This window comes from Poecilia mexicana, unplaced genomic scaffold, assembly GCF_051168715.1.
Source record: "Poecilia mexicana isolate PSO_F unplaced genomic scaffold, ASM5116871v1 scaffold_21, whole genome shotgun sequence".
NCBI classification, from domain to species: Eukaryota; Metazoa; Chordata; class Actinopteri; order Cyprinodontiformes; family Poeciliidae; genus Poecilia; species Poecilia mexicana.
The window spans coordinates 2,811,043-2,831,569 of record NW_028263390.1 but is presented as its reverse complement, the minus strand read 5'-3'; the positions used below and the strand labels follow the sequence as shown (position 1 = coordinate 2,831,569).

Sequence of the window (20,527 nt, the reverse complement as noted above, 5' to 3'; positions counted from 1 at the left end):
AGCCTAAACCATTTTTATCTTAACGTCACCTAAATTCTATCTCAATTAACTGAATAATTTAAAGTAATTATTATTTTTATCCGTAGTATTTCTTCTAAAAACTGATATATTTTGAATGTTTTAGACAAAATCTGCCATTTTGACCGATTGTAATATGACGCCAGTAAACAAAATAGTCGTGACTGTCTCCAAACCAATCCCAACTCATTTAAAATCCACCAGTAACCAATCAGAGCGCAGAGCCGTTTGAAATGAAGGCTGAGCCACCCAATCGTAAAGCTTCGCGCCTTCCTGGTCACTGGTGGGTTTTGCCCGGTGAGGGAGGGAGAACGAGCTCTACGTCAAACGTTAGCAAAGTAAATATTAATCTTAATTCATTAATTCAGCGTCGTTGGGTGGATTATCTCTTACATTTGCTCAGTGGAATTATTCGTGCAGTATAAGGTAAGTGCTTCTACATGATCCGTTTACTTTTGTTGGAGAATTTCCAGCCGCTTTACGCCTCTCTTTGTTGGCTAACGGGGGCTTAGCCGATGCTATCCCCAAGCTGCTGCTAACGGTAAACTGGGCTCAGACTAATTTCTGGAATCGCATCGTATTTTTACCAAAAGCATTAAAAACACATGTTGAATTCAAAGCCTGTCTGTATGCTTACCTCTTAAATACATTACATTTTACTGCCCAATAATTTTGGTCAGTTTTGGATGAGGCGGAGTTGTCAGTTAGCTACACTAGTAAATGTTATTTTGCCAACATTGAGATTAATATACGCAATCGTGCAGCGCGCAGGAATTAGATTGCGCCCGCCTTGTCAAATGGCAACTTTAACAGACTTGAAGAAATAATACCCGCTCTCTTGGCTTTCATGTTACAAGGGTAACATGAATGCTATTATTCCATTCCTTTTCATAAATTAGTCTCTTTATTCAGTGTAAATTGATAGGCGCGCAGGCTTTGTCTGTTTGGCGGATGCGTCGGGGTTTCTTCGGCAGCAGTATTTGAATGCATGACGTTTTCCCTCCTTTCCGTTTTGTTGCTTGTAGCTGCAGCAGGATTCTCTGAAAGCAAAGCCAACGCGCGGCGGATTTTGTTAAAGCAACAGTTCATGTTTTTATTTTTTACATTTTCTATAACCAGGTTGTTGCATTATTAGTGGCTTATTAAGGCATCGCTAGTAACCAAACGAGGCTGAAGGCCAAAACTATAAAATTAGATTTCCCTCAGGAAAAAAAAGGAATGAAATACAAGGCAGGTATTTAAGCCCATACACTTGGGTGTTTGCCTTTGACGTTTAGCTTCGAATTTAATAAATAAATACTTATTTTTTTATTTTTTCAGGAAAGCTCACTAACGTAGTGGCTTTGTATTTCTGTTCTAGCCTCAAAACGAAAGCGTAAACCGGGTTTCCCCTCTGAGTTGGAGAAAACGCGACTGCAGGGCGAATGCAAAAAGTCCATGTTCCAGATGTGTGTGGGGGTCTCCATCGTCTAACTTTTTATTATTATTATTTGAAACTCCACCCTCTGGTGAGAGCCGTGTCTCTTCTCATAAATTGGCTGGCAGTCCGTCATCAGTCAGGATCTGGACTTCCACATTCCACATGGACCTGAGCCAGCAGACCTGAGGATCAGAGCAGAGGCCGGCTTTGGGTGTGTCGTTTTTTAAACGAGCTTTCGTGTTTTTACAGGTTGCTATTATTGAGGCCAAAGTAACCAGTGAATCTGGGGCTGATTGGGAACATGTGACTTAAATATATTGTATTATAGGATTGCGTTTCTGGTTTGTTTAAGGAATTTTTAAGCGTTTCAATTGTTCTCTGACTTAGATTAGCTAGAAGAAACAGTTGTAGTCTGAAACCTGCAATCTGGGTTGTTTTAAAGCAGCTTCTACAGGTTCTTGTCTTGTAGTAAAGTAGAGATTGTGTGAACTGCTGGAATGTTCAGCTGGCAGCAGGCTGTGCCTCCAAGTAAAAAAAAAAAAAACTATAATTGAACTTAAAATCTCAGGCTAGTTGAACCCAGATATTTTTGTCTTGTTTGTTTAAATCCCTGTTGCTTTTCTAACTAAGGCTGAATGTTACTCAATAATATTTTAGAATATTTTTACAACGTGACTTTTGCAGTTTATAGCTTAGAGGAGCAATAGCTGCGTTTTCAATGCATATGTGCGTAAGTCCTTGTCTATTCCGCTAATGTCAAAAATCTAATTTTGCAATTGCAGTGTTTCTATTAAATTAATTAATATCACACTTGACACATTGTTCGAAAAAACCAAGAATAAATCATCTTCCTCCTAAATTCTGTTGTCTTTCATATTGTAGTTTTCTCCAGTAGTAACATCCGGCAGTACATCACATGACTCATGTGATTTGGGGGCGAGGGGTGTTTCCGTTTCATTTTTGCGAAATACATCTATTTCTATTTTATTTTTATAGAAAAATCTAATTTTATGTGCGTCATTGGCAATAATTTTCCACTTGTGATTGTTGTCAAACTCAGTGCCATAGATAACAGACCTGCTATCTCTGAGCATCGCTTGGTTTCCTCTCATTCCTGCCTTCTCTGCTGTGTCTTTTCCTCGTGGCCTGACTTGAATGGAGAGCTTCTGGGTAAACCTACTGGGGACAGGCCTGTCAGCAGTTTTGCTGTACTGTGCTGGTGTTCCCACTTACCGTGTCCCTCTGCTCTGTAATGTCATTAATGCTGACATTGCTTGGCCCTTCCCTTTGTGTACAGCGGTTGGCTCTACTGTATCATTCTGTTGTTCCAATTGTGTTCTAATGGAGGTTTGTCCACTTGAAACACTTTGACCTGTATGTGTAGTTCAGATTTGCGAACAGTGTTGTGGTTTCAGTCTACCACCACGGACTCCAACCCAACAGCAGAAGGGGTTTAGAGAAAAGGCACGGTTGGTTAAAATGGTGGCTTTGTAGTCTGTTTAGGATATAAAGGACTTCAGGTTGCTCCACCACATCTGATGGGTGTAGAAGGATTTCCTCCATGGGTTTCAGTGTAGCAGACAGTGCATAACAATGTTTTTAGTTTGAAATACTTGATGAGTAGATGGCACCATTTCCGCCTGTGGTATAGAAGCCTTGTGATGGGTTCAGCTCCCATGTTGAACATTTTCTCTGATACTCTACTATAATCCTTGGCTTTATGCCTTTCTCCAGTTACTGAAATAGTCACATGATGATCCGTGTCATTGCTGTTCTTGCATTCCTTTAAATAGAAGGTATTTGGGTTAAGTTGATGTTGATGCTAATGTGTTAATTTAAAATTAAGTAGTTGTTGAGTCCTGGTGAAAGTGACAGTCTTGACACATTTTAATTAATCATTGCTACTCACTGCTGCATTACAGAATTTCAGAAACACAGTTACTCCTAATGCTACTTTTAAGGATTGGCAGTTGTCAAGGAGTTTATCAAAAAGTAATTATTGTGATTGTGTGAATTATAAACTAACATATTTTTGTTGCAAATTTCCAAACTCCCTCTTGTCATTGTTGCTTATGGTGATTTAACTATTTTTTCATCTGTTGGTCACTGAGGGGGAAAAAGACAACATTCAATATCAATTGTAAAACAAATTAAATCCTGTATCCTACTCATACAAAGCATAAGGTCATTGTGTGTTTATTTCATGACAGTTTTAAAATGAAATCTCATCAATTATTTGTTGTTTTTTCTGTTTTGTATTGGAAAGTATATCTTAGAACTGGGGTCTTATTTGAAACTGTGATAATTATCAACATTCTGCAGTACAGAAAAAAGTGATTTATTTATGTCCATACTGAGCCTGTACTTAATGCAGGTATTGTGGTAAAATTTCATTACATAATGTAACGTAAAGTAACCCAGAGAAATAAATGGGCACTATGATAATGGTTAGGTTTTATTTTTAAATATTTTTAATGCTTCTCTTCATTATAACCATAAAAGGAGAAATTTCAGTCCATATCAACGGTTCCTAACTACTATTTTAATACTGGGATTATTGGAGTTATATTTATGTTGTCAACATAATTTATCTTTTCATTGATGCAGATAACTAGATGACTTTATATAACATCACTGGAAATTTTCTTTAAGACCTGGCTGGTCTAATTAAAGACCACAGTTGGAATCCAGGAACAACTCCATAAATGAGAGATGCATTGCGATGAGGTTTGTTAGTCATATTAAATTAACCTTAATTTTAAGGATATTTTTTGGCTCTGTTGACCTTTACTTGATAGAGAATTTACAGGACAGTGGGGGGGGGGAAGACGTGACACTGCCACGTGACACCTTTTGGAAAAAAAAAAGAAGAAAAAAAAAACCTTAAGGAGGTATGAAATATAGTAATTAGGTCAAAATTTCTGTATTAAAAATGTTTATTTTATTGCTCTGGTGTAATATTTTCATCTTAAAGTCTGTTTCCATTAGCAGTAAACAAGAAATTATTATAAAGGTCTGAAAAATATTAGTCTAATTACTAATTTACTAAGTGAGTTAAATAAATGAACTTTTCTCTTTTGCTTTTGCTCAGTAAATTAGAATGTAATATTAGAATATCTCATTGAATTTTGTGGTCTTGAAAATGACATTATTATACCTTTTTAATGTATTTTATAAGTAACTGAAGCCCACATAACAGGGATCTGTAACATGATTACTTCTTTAATCTCTAACAGAAAAGCAACAGTTGTTCTGACTGCTGTTTCTCCAAGTTATCTTTAGTATTTATTCATTTTGTAGAGGTGCACTAATTGCAGATTTTTTTGGCCAATTACCTTTTTTTCTTTTTTTTTTTTTTAAGCTTGACTTACTGATTCCAATTTTGGCCAGTGCAGATTTACTTCTTTTTTTCTTTCTTTCTTCCTTGTTGGAAAACCTCGCCAAGTTGGCAACAGCAGGGTGACTAGGCCTGTTACGATAACAAATTTTGCAGTGCGATTAATTGTCTAAAAATTATTGCATAAATGATAGTATTGTTTTGAGACCTTTTGACACTGATTTAATGGAAATGACTAATATTGCATGTGATTTCCTGCCATAGATAGATACACTTTATTTTCAAAAGAACACATAACACTGGAACTGATAAACTAAATTAACAAAACGACCAAAAACAAAAATAAAATGGATTCTCAGTCTCCATTAACAAAAAACGTACTTGAATAAAGCTAAACATAAAGCTAAAGTGAAAATAAATACTGCATTCAGAGTACAGATATGAAATCTGTATACTCTATTGCCCTTCAGTAATCACGAGATTTATATAGAAGATGGGCACATCCAACTACCTGACGCAGTAGTTCATACTACACGATTTTTTTTGCCCCTATTTTCCCCTTATGACAATTTTAGAACGTTGGCCGCTGGTGATTTCGTAACCAATCATCCTGCAATGTGTGGTGTGTTACGGTGGATCGTCGTGGCCGCTCCGATCTAAATCAGGGATTTCCCCCAACTGGAAGCGTCAATGCAGCCCGTTGAATGTGACAGGTAGCCAATCAGAATGCGCGGATTCTCAACCACGCTTTCTTAGGGGAAATTACGGAGGGGAATCCCAAACAGCTGACACGGCAACACGAAGTCCAGCTGACATTGGAGATGATATGTGGAAACAACATTAATATTTATTCAACATTTCGTTCAAAGAATATAGAAGTGACAGAGAGGAGTTGGAGCCAAATTGCTACCGCAGTTGATAAACCCGGTAACTTTTCAGCTGTTCTTCATTAACGTGACATAAATAGAGGTTAGAATGATTTTCATTCAGTCAGGACTTTACACTGACTCTAGCCACATGCATCACAGGTAGATTCTAATAAAGCATTGATTAATGCCTGATATTAAAATTAGTTAACTGGACTTGTAGCCATTATTTTGTGCCCATGTGGCTGGACACCACACAGCACGACGAACCCGATAGAACCGTTATACCTAGGATTTCTGTCAGGTTTTGAAAATGGGCCGACAGTCCACCAACAACTCTTGTAGTGTGTGCTGGACATTACACTAAGGAAGAGCACCGGAGTTGAGCCTTTTTTCATTCAGTGTCATCAACAGAAAGAAAAAAAAAAAAAAAGACAGGAAGAGATGATAAAGCCATAATTAAAATGAGGTCATTGGGCTATTAATTGATTTATCATTTATTGTGACAGGCCTAAGGGTGACTATAGTTAACACATGCAGACCTGTCAGTCAGTCCTCTCTCTGTCAGGGAAACGGTGGCTGATTCTCAGATCAGATCGCTGGATAAGGTCGGTTTGTCATGAGGAGATCAACCGACTGCTGATCTCCCAAAATGAAAGAAATGGAGGCGAATCTATCAGAGCACCTGAGTTATTTTGATGAACAAATGTGCCACTTGTAGTTTGCTGACTGTGGTTTCAAAACATCACTGCTATATTAAGAGCAGTGGTGATGCTTAAACTTCCACATATTGTAGATGTACTTATTTATGACCATAAGTATTTCTCTGGATATTCCTGGGCTCTCTTTAAAAGGAACTGAAACCAAAGGAATGAAAATTATGAAATTGCTTTCTGATTTTGAAACCAATATGATGTAACAAAGAAAACATTTAACACACAGCCATTAGGAAGCTTCGTATTTGTCCAGTTGTCCTTCTGTACCTCCTCTTTCACTCCCTGCCCTGTCCCTCTGTGTCCTCTTGCTTGTCTCCAGTGGTCCATTACTGTATTTCTCTCCTCCTCAGGTGGTTGACCATGCCTTCTCTGAAGTACCAAGCAGGGGACAAGGTGATGGGCCGCTGGCCCGGCAGCAGCCTGTACTACGAGGTCAAAGTGCTGGGCTACGATGCTAAGAGCCGCCTCTACACAGTCATCTACAAGGACGGCACAGAGCTGGAGCTCAAGGAGCAGGACATCATGGTACTGCCACCGTTCTGACTCATCTCCATGATGTTTGGGGATCCACTTTTTTTACTACCGATACAATATCTGAAGTTTATTATTGGCTGATACGGAAAAACACTGCAGAACTGACTTAAGATGTTTCTTTTTTTAAACACAGACATAAATCTAGTAAATTACAGATTTATTTGATAACTCTGCAACAGCACAGCACACTTGCATACACCAACAGCTTCACCAGTTTGGTCAAACATGTAAAAACAAATTTAATTTGTTCAATCAGTGCAAGAAGGAGAATAACAGCCAATGGAAAATAAATAAAGTAACTGAAACTTACTTACACGAGTTGTTGGTGGACTGTCGGCCCATTTTCAAAACCTGACAGAAATCCTAGGTATAACGGTTCTATCGGGTTCGTCGTGCTGTGTGGTGTCCAGCCACATGGGCACAAAATAATGGCTACAAGTCCAGTTGGCTACCTTTGGTCAAACACATACGAATAAATTGCAACAAACTTTTCAAATGGTTCAGTAAGTGCAATTAGGAATTCTAAATAGAATGTAAAATAATAAAGCATGATGTCCCTCATAGGACAAAGTATAGAATTAGACTGAATAGATCTGTTCTTCTAGATGGGACACATTACGCATACCCAATCTAGAACTTTTTTCAATATCCATCAGATCAGTGCATCTGTAGTTTTAACAAATTTCCTTCTTCACACTGCCTCCTGATTTTGATATTACAGCTTTCTATACATCAATATATATAATTAATAATTTTTTCTTCCAACAGAGTGTCACCAGCTTCCAGCAGCGCACTCGCTCGCGTTCCCGCTCCAACTCCCGTTCCCCCGGGCGCCGCCGCAGCCGCTCACGCTCTCCCGCTAGGACCACACGCCGCTCATCATCACGTACCGCCGCCGCTGCTGCTGCTGCAGCCGCTGCCGCAGACAGCACACCGTCTTCAAGCGCAAGCGGGGATAAAAAGCTCAAGCAAGCAGCTGAAATCAAAATCAGCCCAATAGTAAGGCTTCTCAGAAACACTGTCAAGTCACTAGGACCTTTTCTTCATCTCTGGAAATGTCCATGTGTCTCTCTTGGATTTTGACCAAAGTTCCCTTTGTCCGTTCCTCACCTTATCTTTTTTCCTCCCATTTTCTTTTGTTCCTCTCATCTCCATCGATCTTCCTCTGTTTTCTGATGGGCAGCAGCAGGAGAAAAAGCCGGTCGAGAACAATAGCAACAATAAACATGAAAAAGAGGAGAATAACACAGCTAGCAAAGTCAATGAGGTGAGTTCTGGATTATATAGCAAAATACCTGGAACATCCATCCATTACCCAACACGCTTATCCCTAGTGGGGCCACAAAGGCTGCTGGTCTCTATGTCCAGTGGTCAATGGACAAAAGGCAAATTAGAACTTTTCCATAGTTTTTATCAAACCAAGTTCCATCAACATACTGACAGCTGAGCTGCCAGAGCATGTCCAGACTGCCACATGAAAACAGAAGGGGATCAGTCTATGTAAAGACTGGGTCGTAAAACAGCCGATAATTGATTAATCGTGTGTATTAATCACGATTAATCAATTATTAAATCATTACAAAAATGAACTGAGTTAATACATGAGTTCTAAATAGAACAGTCTATCAGTTCTTTTGGCTGTCAGTTGATTGAAACAGGATGTAGAAGGAAAAACATGGGCTCATTTCTTATGTTTTTGTATCAAAAACATGCTTTTGAATTCTGCATATTCACGACTGAACATACAGGACAGAACATGCTTTGCCACATTTTGTCCACAACAGCAAAATAATTTTGGGGTTCTTCCTGTGCTCTGTGAGCCTTAATGCTGCAGCGCCGAGTAGGAGGACAGAGTGGAGCTGTTTTCAGAGATTACGTCGGTAAGAAATGGGAGATTAGCTCCATAGAGAACAGGGTTTCCCCCGAAAATTAGCTAAACCCAGTGGTCGAGGCTCCGAGGCAGTCCACCGTGTTTTTGTATTAAAAGATGTTAAGTAAACAGGAAAAGTAAAAATGGTAATTACATGTTACTGAAAATATCGCCAGTGAAAGACTATTTAAACCCACAACTATAGAATCTTAACATAAACAAAACACAAAAAAAAACAGTTAAAATGAATGTCACTTATTTGCATTTCTGTTTAATCCGAACTAAGTCAGCAGCTCCATAATGTCCCCCAGGGCTTTAGTTTCAACGGCCGCACACATTCACTCTGGCTGACTAAGTGGACAAAGCATTTGGTATGGTTTGGGGCTTCGTGTAATCGGAAAAATAATAATAGAAATAACAATAAAATAATATAAAACCAGCGTGATGCGTGACTACGAAGAGAGCGCGAAAGCTCCTCACCGGGCTGAACCTGCATGATGAGGTTAGTGTTGGTTCGTTAACCACTAATGCACCAGCCAACCGGGGACACATACATAAACTTTATCAGCACAGACAGAGCCAGGCGCTGGACATCGTGCTGGGATGTAAACGCCATACATAATCCTTTGTTCACAATGATAAATCATTCTCAACGTGCTCCTCTGAAAGGGCGACTACAAGTAAAGCATGGTGGGCTGCCAGGCTTATAATACACTGGGGGAAACCCTGGAGAAAAAGCTAAAAAGGAAGAAGAAATTGCATCCAAAAAAATACCTGTGGAAATAACAGTGAGTTTCAAAAACTTTCCCTACTGTGAATTAACATGTAAATTTTTGATAGCTCTAGTGAAAATTGTGGTGTAAAACAGGAGCCACGGCAGCAGAGAACTTGTACCCAACTCGTGTTAATGCTGGCTATGCTTTGAGATGAGTGTGAGCTGCTGGAATGTCATGATGCGTGCAGGTTGATGGGGCCTTGTGAAGGCTTCGGTTGCTCCATCACATGGTGGAGCAGCACGCGGCTTTCATTTCTTTGCTTTGGGAAAAAAAAAAAAAAAACCTGATCCAGTCGCAGTGCACAAGTTCAGTAACTCTGTTATTACTGTAACAGCAGCAGGATGTTCCCCCCAAAGGCCTTTTTTACCCCATACAGTTAGAACCCATCTGTATGAAGTTATGTATACGTTTTTAGCACCCATGTTTCTGAGCAGAAACATGGGTTTCTGCTCATGTTTCTGCAGAAACATGAGCAGAAACATGTTTCTGAGCAGAAACATGCTCAGAAACATGAGCAGAAACATGTTTCTGCTCATGTTTCTGAGCATGAGCATGTTTCTGAGCAGAAACATGTTTCTGCTCATGTTTCTGAGCATGAGCATGTTTCTGAGCAGAAACATGTTTCTGCTCAGAAACCCATGTTTCTGAGCAGAAACATGGGGTTCTGCTCAGAAACCCATGTTTCTGAGCAGAAACATGGGGTTCTGCTCAGTTTCTATTTATATCAATCAAGCAATCAAATTTTATTTGTACAGCACATTTCAGCAGCAAGGCATTTCAAAGTGGTTTACATCATAACAAACACAAAAAGTCATGTGACACAGAATCAACAATCAAAACATTACATTAAGTCAAGTGCCATCATGAATTTCGTAATTGATTACGTTTCAAATATAACTCTAAACAGGTGGGTTTTTAGTCGAGGTTTAAAGGAAGTCGGTGTTTCAGCTGTTTTACAGTTTTCTGGAAGGTTCCAGATTTGTGGTGCATAGAAGCTGAATGCTGCTTCTCCTCATTTGGTTCTGGTTCTGAGGATGCAGACCAGATCCAGAGGGGTCTAGAAGGTTGATACAACAAAAAATATCAACTTCAACTTTCTTGAGGTTAGTAGTAGGCCTGTCACAGTAACACATTTTGCTGGATGATAAATTGTCCCAAAAGTTATCACAATAAACCGTAGTATTTTTGTTTTGAGACCATTTTCAAGTAATAATAATGGAAGAACACATTCTTACACATCAATAAACTTTAAATCCTGGTGAACATTTAACACCTGGAAGACATTTTAAATATAAAAAATAAACAAAACAGAAACGACAAAATAAATCATGAAATCTCTGTAAACAAAACTGCCCTTCAAAATAAGGGTTAGTTGAGACCGAATCACCAGACTGACTTTTATGATCCAGTTTTTAGTAGAAAAAAGAGGAAAATAATTAAATATGCTAGAATTATAAAATTATGAGTTTGTTTTAATTCATCATGCGATTTTAACTGATTTATTGATTATTGTCACATTCCTCATTAGGAGTTGTGTAAGGATGCAAAGCTCACAGTGATCCTCTCTGGTTTCCCTCAGTCTGATGCTAAGGTAGAGGTGGATTCTGAGAAGAACCAGGGCCGCTACAACCTGCGCCGCAGGAAGGAAGATGGAGACTCCAAAGCAGCTGAAGCCAAGCCAGAGGAGAAGGAGGAGAGGGCGTCTGCTGCCCCCGTTGCTGCCGCCGCCGCAGCGGCCTCTACCCCACTGGACTTTGGAGGGAACATAGGTGAGCCACAGGAGAAACAGAAAATAAGTGCATGTGTCCAAGCAGAGGGAACCTCATTCAAACTGTGTGTCTGTCCCCAGGAGCCCTCTTCCTGATGCTCTTCCTGCCTGCCTGGGTTCTGTTTCTGGTCCTCCAGGTGAACCAGAAGGATCCCAGTCTGACAAACCTTCCCGCTCTGCCTCGACTTGAAACTTTCTGGGATCCTCAAGCTCTTGGCTTTGTCATCATCTGGATTCTCTTCCAGGCTCTGCTCTACACTTTGCCTGTTGGGAAGGTGAGTGAGGATCAGGAGGTTTAATGATGTGAGAACACCACTGCTGGATGTAGTCCAGGGTCCATGTGAACCAGCACATGACCTGGAGAAAGGCAGAGATTGGATTAGTGGTCAGGAGGAAGGCTTGATGAGAGGCTCCACAGGAGGAATGGAAGCTCTTATGCTGACATGTTGGGAAGGCTCTGTCCTGCTCCCATCCTGTAGACACAATCTTTCTAAATCAGATTTTAGATGATAATCCACTTCTGATCATGTCACATTTAAAGGGGCAGTGTTCTGTAAAATCCTCTTTTTTTCTGTTTTTCATAATTTGTCATGTTATAATGTTATTTCCTCACCAGAAACATACCTAGAATGTTGCTTTGATTATTTTATGCATGTTTGACAAATTTAAACCATTCAGCTCTGCAAAATACCTGGTTGGCCCTAAACTTGCCTTTGAAGACAACGCTCCTCCTCGGAGATGCAGCTTCTAAGCTCCCGCCTCACAGAACAGCTCTCTCCCACTCAGCTGCTTCAGACTAGCAGCAGCAGTTAGCAAACACCTGATTGAAATGCTGAGCTCATTATAGGAGCTACTTCTCATTGCGACAATGGTAAAAACATTAAAGGATTAATAGAGGAACCATGTTGTGATGACTTACTGAAGATGGAGTTTCAGAAAGAGCAGGAGGTTTTAAAGAGACAGAGGCCCAATTTCAACGCATTAAATTACATTAAATTTCTTGTCATATGTGATATATATAACATTTTTATAACTGAAGTTGACATAGTTACTTTATTGTGCTATAAAATAACACTATATGCCTGTAAACTACATTTATACTATCCCTTTATTATTCATGCCCAATTTCTGTTTTTACTGTCTGATTCTTCTCTCTGCTGTCTTATTTCAATCCGTTTCCTTTTCCTCTGTGTTTCTGTAGTTGAGTGAAGGAGTTCTGCTGAGGTCTGGCAGAAGGCTCACATACAGAACCAATGGTAAGACTTGGCTGATCACTCTCTGTCACTGAGCCTGTTCTGTTCTCACCTTACCTGGATTTCATGTTTTTATTTGACCTCTGACTGAACTGTGAGACACACAAGAGACTTTTTCACTGAGCTCCAGATGTTCATCATCATCATAGGTTTTAATAAGTCACTTTTTGTTCAAGTTGTGTATTGATTTGATAGCCCTAATTACAGGACTCTTTACAGTTCAATAATTGTTGGCCAATGTATTCCAGGTGTTATGAACTTGCATTTGTCATGCTAATGTAATGTTTAGCCAGTCAGTCTCACAGCAGCACATGTGAGACTGTGATGGGAGCTCCTGCCCAGTTTTCTGTGTAGGCCTCTCTCAATAAGTAATAAATCAATAAATCGCATCATAAATTAAAACAAGCTCAGTAATTTCCATTTGCACAATATGTAGTTTTTCTGTTTTCTCTCTTTTTACCAAAAACTGGATGATAAAACTCTCCAGTCTGATGCTTTGGTCTCAATCAAGCCTTTTTTTGCAGGACAATTTTGATGACAGAAACTTCATAATTTATTTTACCTGTTAATTTTGTTGTTTTGTTTATTTATTTTGGATATTTAAAATGTCTTCCAGTTCCAGTGTTAAATGTTCACTAGAATTGAAAGTTTGATTTGTGAGAGTATTTTCTTGCATTTTTATGTCATCAGCATTATGTTATTTGAAAATTGTCTCAAAACAACAATGTTATCGTTTATCACAATAACTTCTGGGACAATTTATCGTTGTGTGCAGGTTTCTTTGCCTTTGTGGTCAGTGCTGCAGTAGTGGCAGCAGCAGTGTACCAGGGAGCTGACCTCACCTACATCCACAGCCACTTCTTGCAGCTGACCTTCGCTTCCTTCCTGGTGTCCTTGCTGCTCAGTGTCTACCTGTATGTCCGCTCCCGCTCCACCGCCCCTGATGAACGGGCTCTGGGAGGAAACTCGGGTGAGACGCATCACAAATCAGCCGTGCTCCGCCTCCGTGCACTGTGCTGTCTTCTCATTTTAACGGCGCCTGCTGCCATCTGCTTTGACTCTCCAGGAAAGGTGATCTATGACTTCTTTAAAGGGCGTGAGCTGAATCCTCGCATCAAGGAGTTTGACCTGAAGTTCTTCTGTGAGATGCGTCCTGGACTCATCGGCTGGGTGAGTGTTGATGGCATGTCTTTTTTTCTTTTTTTTCTTCTTTTTTTTTTTTCTTCAAGGTCTTTTTATTATTTTATACATAAACCACAAAAAAGCACTGATGAAGACACAACAGAAATCCCTCCCCTCCTATAGCGGATCTATTACCTCAACAAGAATCCGCCTTGTCGAAACAAAGCATAGGTTTGTGCACAAAGAGCCAATATTTGACCTTTACACAAAGATATGTGCCGAAAGTTTTTCTACGTAAGATATAAATGACTGCCAGATGTCAAAAAATTTGTTTACAGATCCACTAAAAGTATATCTGATCTTCTCCAAATGAATGTAAGACATAACCTATTAACCAGTGTCCATATACTGGAGGATGTGAATCCTTCCATCGAAGAAGAATGATTCTTCTAGCCAGTAGAGAGCAGAAAGCTAACAGTCCTCTGATGTTTGCTGAAGGAAGCCTCTGCTGGAGCCACCCCAAAGAGAGAGATGAGGGTTGATGGATGAACAGTTCGTCCAAATATTCCTGAAAAGGTGTCAAAGATGCCTTGCCAGTATCCATGTAGCTTTGGACAAGACCAGAATGTGTGTAAAAGTGTGGCTGGAGATTGTTTACAACAATCACACGTCGGATCTAAGTCTCTTTTGAGTTTGCACAATCTGTCCTTAGACCAGTGTAGACGATGTACTACCTTTAATTGAACTATAACATGTTTCAGACATATTGAGGACGAATAGATGTTTTGAATAATTTTTTGCCAAACTGTCTCTGATATGGATTCCTCCAAGTCCAACTCCCACTTGCCCCTCAAAGAATCTAAATTAGTGTCATTATGTTGATGGCATGTCTGAGGGTCATCATGCAAAGTGGGAAAGTAAGGCCAAACATCGTCCCCAGGGGGCGCTACATGGCTCAGTGGCAGAGCAGGTTCACCATATGCAGAGGCTGCATGTCTTCTTCTCTTTCTGCCTTTCTTCTTCTCAATGTACTGTTGAATCAACACCTTAGTATTGTTGGAAAACAGCACCCCCTGCTGGGTTTAGAGTTCTATTATTTTTATATGGTTTATTTTACACTTGATAACAATCTGTGGCTGTGAGATGATTACAGTAACTCTAGTGAATTGACTGTTTCATGGAAAGCCTCACTGAGTGATATTAACTAAACCGTGTTAACACTAACATTTAACAAATTTAAAACCATCGATTTGTTTTTGTCTTTCTCCTTGTAAGATATTACAATGTAGTAATTATCAGATTTAACACTTTATTTATGAAGCAGTTGGTAACACGGTTGCCTAGAAACGAAAAAGTCCTGCAGTCTTTCTTGCTCCACTTTTGAAAGCTTCACTTGGGCACTCAGGCAACAACAAAACATGACTGAGTTAATTGGTCTCTCTGAATTTTCCTTGGTCATAAGTGTGTGTGTGTGTGTGTGTGTGTCTATGTATGCATGGTTGTTTGTCCTGCGAGTCTTAAACAGTGTCAGCTGATGCTACATTAGCGTCCACACGACTAGTATCTCTAGACGGCAGAATTTGAATATAATCAAATCAGGAGAAAACTGGTCAGTTTGTCTCTTTCTGAAACTTTCACATTAAAGATCTTGGAATGAAGGAACATTTAAAAACAACAGGGCCTATATTCTTATTTATTCACAGAGAAACCCAAGACTAAAAGCAGCTGGTGGTGACATCATTTTAGTAAAAGTCGTGCCGTTTCTGGACATTTGTTCCATTGACTGATGTGACTTTTCTTGCTTAGTGTCTGATCAACGTTGCCATGGCGCTGGCTGAGATGAAGCAGCAGAAGCTGGACGCTCCATCATACTCCATGATCCTGGTCAACGTCTTCCAGCTCATCTACGTGGTGGACGGCTTGTGGAACGAGGTTCGCTCAGCTCACTGCCAACATTCCCAGAAATGTCCCCTCTGTCAGCTGAAACGTGACTAAGCCAGTGTTTCTCCTCCAGGAGGCCATCCTGACCACTATGGACCTGATGCATGACGGCTTCGGCTACATGCTGGCCTTTGGGGATCTGGTGTGGGTTCCCTTCACTTACACCCTGCAGGCTAACTACCTGGTTAGCCACCCCAACCCGCTCAGCCTCCCAGTGCTCACTGCCATCGTTGTACTCAAACGTGAGTAGTATCATAGCAACCAGCTAATTATTTCAATTATCACAACACCACAAAACATTGTGATAAGACTTTAAGTCCATATAGCCCACACCTGTTAACTTCATGTTAATATAGTTTTAGATATGTTCTGAACTATATCTGTTTTAGATCAGATATAGTTTTGTAAACATTTTATTTCACCAGCACTTTGATACAGGCCTCTTAAAATAGTTTTTTCTGACCACATATAGTTTTTAATTGTTTACTGTATTTACTTTTATTTATGAAACTGTAATGTTTGTGTACCTTCCATGGATGGAAATTAGCATTTTGCTCAATTCACTATATTGACAAGAGTATTATACATTCATTAATATGCACTGTCCCATTTAAAGAAAATCATCCTGATGATGCAGTTATCAATATATTATGTAAAAATGGTCTCCAAACAGAAATATTCTCATTTATCGCATTAACTACTGTGACGATTTACCATCCATCAGAATCAGTCGTCAAGACAGTCTCTCTCTCTGTTTCAGTTGTTGGCTTCTACATATTCAGGAAATCAAACTCTGAGAAAAACGCCTTCAGGAGGAACCCAGCGGACCCCAGACTGTCCCGTAAGTTCAGCCCAGGCTGTGGGACGTCCTTTGGATGCCGTCTTCCTCTGGCTGTCACAGGAAAACTTCAGTGTCCTCTCTCCTGATGTGTCCAGATTTGAAAACCATACCCACAGCTACAGGAAAGAGCCTGCTGGTGTCCGGCTGGTGGGGGGTGGTCCGCCATCCCAACTACCTGGGAGACCTCATCATGGCTCTGGCCTGGTCCCTACCGTGTGGTGAGTGGACCTCACCTCTTTTAGCACAAACATTCAGGCTCCAAAGGCCCAAAATGACATGGCTAAACCTGGAACGTTTAACCTAAAGATGGCTGCGTGTGCGCGCGAGCGAGTGAGTCACCTGGTCAAATTCAAAAGTTGACAAACTAGACTAAGAAACATCAACAAGAGTTAAAGTGAAACCACATAAAACACCTTTAGTTGTAGTTTTCTGCACTAAACCTTATCTATTATAATTAGAACCTGTATGTAATGTTTGAATTTGCCTGCTTTTGTAATTAGGGATGCATCATAAATCAGCACTAATATCAGTATTGGCCGATAAGTATTTTTTTTAACATATTGATATTCTTCTGATGAATAAAACTGGTTGTTGATGAAAATTGATATCAGCAACTAATATTTATTTCTATTTTGTTGCCTTTTTGTTTCTGGAGAAGTAAGTGAGGAACCCAGAATCCATATTTTAAGCCATAAATGTATGTGAACTTTAGTAGCTACATTTTTTTTATTAAAATAATGGAGTGAGACCTCTGGAAAGTTGAGTTGGGAAAAGTGGAAGTTTTCCATGAAAGATGTAGGAACTGGGGAAGCACTGATTTGTCAGCCAGGATTTCCTTCAGTTCAGATGATTGGCAGCCGCCCGATACTTGGTGCATGAAACTGATCTGACCCACATATAATCCAGGTTTAGGTTGTTTTGTGATTTTGTAAAAACAGAATACTTCTGTGCATTGCATTTTTGGTAAGCTGAAAAACAGTCTGTAGTCTAAGCTGTTCAAGTTTTGTTTTTAAAATGTAAATGTAGTTAATTTAGTAGTTTGGACAGCATTGCTTTAAACTTTTCATGTATATTTCAGATAGAGGTGTGCCGATCGATCGGTGATCGCCAATCACAGTCTCTTGTTGCCGATCACCTGCATCTCATTTCGCAGCCTGTGCAGCTGGTCTCCTCTTTCCTTCACTCTGCGCAAACGCGTAGCAACAAATCCTAAGTGATGTGGAACTATAACGCACTGAGTGAATGGGGAAGTTTGCGTGTTGCGGCGGAAAATTGAAGCAGGTCAAAATGCATCAACACGACAAATTTGATATGGCATAAAAACAGTGCCATACTTGACGGAGTTTGGCTACATCGAGGCTCACTGCAGTAAAAAAGACATGGAGTGTTTATGATTAAAAAAAAATGTGATCGGTATCGATGATCGGCCCTCATGGGTGATCGGTATCGGCTAATACCATGTCCACCTGAAACAAGTTTGTATTGTTTCACATATATTGGTCAATGATATCCAATAAAATAAGATTGGGAAATTGAAGGTTTATTATGACTTTTCAACACCTGACGGTATCACTTATTTAAAAAAATCAATATCTGTCAAAATCAGAATCAACCGGCCAGAAAACGGCAATCTGTTCACCGCTAGTGGGAACCAGCCAGTGAAATAATACACTATAGAGTCAAATATTCATAAATAAATCACAAATATTTGTCAATAAATATAAAACCACTCAGAATAGCTCGGTATGAACAATTGAGAGCCGACTCCAGGTGATGTATCGTGTTTTGCCCTTCCTGTCTGCAGGCTTCAGCCACCTGCTGCCCTGGTACTACATCATCTACTTCTTCATCCTCCTGGTGCACAGAGTCTCCCGAGACATGAACGCGTGCCGACGGAAGTACGGTTCGGCGTGGGACGAGTACTGCCGAACGGTGCGCTACCGGATCATTCCCGGCGTCTACTGAGGATCCAATCCGATCCGAGGTCTTCTCCTCCCAGCATCATGACCACCAGGACGCCGTTTGAGTGTCCCAGACTGACCAACCCACTGACTTTAGAACATTTTAAAATCTGGATTGAAGAAGCTTTGATTTTTTTATATATATATATAATGAATGGGGGGGAAAAAGGACAATTATATTTTGGACTTTTTGAAGAACTGCCTTTTTAATAGAAAATAATTATAAAAAAATGAAAACTTTAAAAAAGTTTACAAAAGAGGAGAAAAAGTAAGCGCCTCTTGTTGGAATATCTTGTTAGAACGTACTGTATATTTTTGTATATACACATTTGTTTTTTATACTTCAGAGTAACATACCACATGCAGAACCTTCAGTCCTTTTTTTTTTTTAGAGTTTCACCGTAGCAGCCATCTTCACAGTTCGGCTTTTCTGAATACGTCTACTCTAAGTAGACATTCCTGTCATCAGCCTGTGTGTATTGTGAAGGACAGGACTGACTGCATCCCTCAGTGATGGTCTGTACAGTGGAACTGTGACTCATGTTAATACTCAGGACTCCAACGTAAATTAGGAAATTTTTTTAGCTTCGTTTTGTTTCTAATCTATAGAAACCTAGTTTTAACTCGAGCGCGTCAGATGATTTTAGAGGTTTTATTAAAAAATGCACTAATGGGTTTTGTCTCGGTTCCAAAGTGTATTTGATTGGCTTTGCTACCTCAGGTTAACTCACTGTTCTCTCTCTGGGCCCTCCAGGTGGCGCTGTTTGCGACACAAGTCAAACTCGTCTGTTTTTAACAGTGACGCATGTCCTCGTAGAGTCTGGATGGTGCTATTTATTATGAACTAAATTGGTTATAAATCCCCCTATAATGCCACTTATTCTCATTGATTGTACTTATTTTAAGCTTTAATTTCCACACGAGGCCAGTGATAACCGAATGAAGTTCTTACTGTGACAACCTGCCACGCCCGGTAGCATTGAAACCTGTCCATCTCCAAACCTCTGTTTTTATGCATGTTCAGCTGTAGATCATCATACAAGTAGCAATACATCAGCTAAACTAAGTAGTTGGCTTTTTTTAAAATGCTGTGCTGACTGAATATCTTGTAAATAATTTTTAATCATGCGATTTATTTTTTAAGAATAGAAGTGATAATAGTATAATTGCAATGTTTCCAAGTAGCTATTTAATGTTGCTTTATTTTATTATTTTATTATTTTTGCAATGTTTTGTTTTTTAATTTAATTTTGACCACTGCATTTATGTTTACACCCAGGCCTGCCAGGGTTCTGGATTCCATTCAGTTTGGAATTGGCTCAACCCTGTTTTGCTCCAAGTTTAAGCTGTGGTGAATCATATGTTATAGTGGGAAGCAGTACAGCTGGACATCAACAGATCCAGTGGGGCTTACTGTGAGGAAGAATCCAGAATAGCAGCTAGATTAAGCTTATCTGTGTAAATGTTGCAGCATCAAATAAAGATTTTCAGTATTTTCTTGTCCCACATTGTGTGGCTTTATTTATTTACTTGCAGTTGTGAAGAAAAAAACCCTCTGATTGGATCGATTGAGAGTTGAGATATTTGATTCAATATGATTCAGTTCAAACTTACTAAACTCGTACATTACTCTGTTTTAGGTGTTTTGATAATTGTGCTTTAAAACTTTGTTTTTTTATTATTTTGCAAAACAACATAAGACCAATAATATTTTTAATTTTTTTTAATATAAAGCTATGTTGTGGGTGTGACTGATATAATTATGGGGAAGACATTCCAAGTCACAAAGATTTCTACAGAAGGTGGCTGTTCAGAGTGCTACATCCAAGCAGAATGGAAAGGTGAGTGGAAGAAAGAACTATCCAAGGTGGGGAGGTGTAGACTGCAGTTTTGAGAACATATAGTTTAAAAATGTCATACCCCTAAAAGACTTAGGGTTATCACAATAGCAATAACAAATTTTCCTGGATGATGAATTTTCCCAGAAATTATTGTGATAAAAGATAATATTGTTTGAGACAATTTTCAAGTAATGTAATGGTAAAGGCATAATGATCCAAGAACACATTCTCAAAGATCAATAAACTTTAAATTCTGGTGAACA

The 20,527-nt window shown here is 39.5% G+C and overlaps 1 protein-coding gene across 3 annotated transcripts; it reads left to right on the top strand.

The window, feature by feature from the left end:
• The first annotated feature begins 307 nt into the window (after nucleotides 1-307).
• lbr (lamin B receptor) lies at nucleotides 308-19,929 on the top strand. 3 transcript variants are annotated; one of them, XM_088002195.1, is made up of 14 exons: nucleotides 308-444; nucleotides 6,708-6,882; nucleotides 7,660-7,890; nucleotides 8,078-8,158; nucleotides 11,117-11,306; nucleotides 11,387-11,580; nucleotides 12,507-12,561; nucleotides 13,334-13,528; nucleotides 13,625-13,728; nucleotides 15,487-15,612; nucleotides 15,695-15,863; nucleotides 16,382-16,462; nucleotides 16,558-16,680; nucleotides 18,267-19,929. In XM_088002195.1, the coding sequence occupies exons 2-14, from the start codon at nucleotides 6,718-6,720 to the stop codon at nucleotides 18,425-18,427; spliced, it is 1,875 nt and encodes a 624-aa protein (XP_087858321.1). In that variant the 5' UTR covers nucleotides 308-444; nucleotides 6,708-6,717; the 3' UTR covers nucleotides 18,428-19,929. The 3 variants fall into 3 exon arrangements, with proteins under 3 accessions (XP_087858321.1, XP_087858319.1, XP_087858320.1); XM_088002193.1 differs by having other exon boundaries at nucleotides 309-444; nucleotides 8,075-8,158; XM_088002194.1 differs by lacking the exon at nucleotides 308-444 and adding an exon at nucleotides 509-1,649 and having other exon boundaries at nucleotides 8,075-8,158.
• Nucleotides 19,930-20,527: the final 598 nt, after the last annotated feature.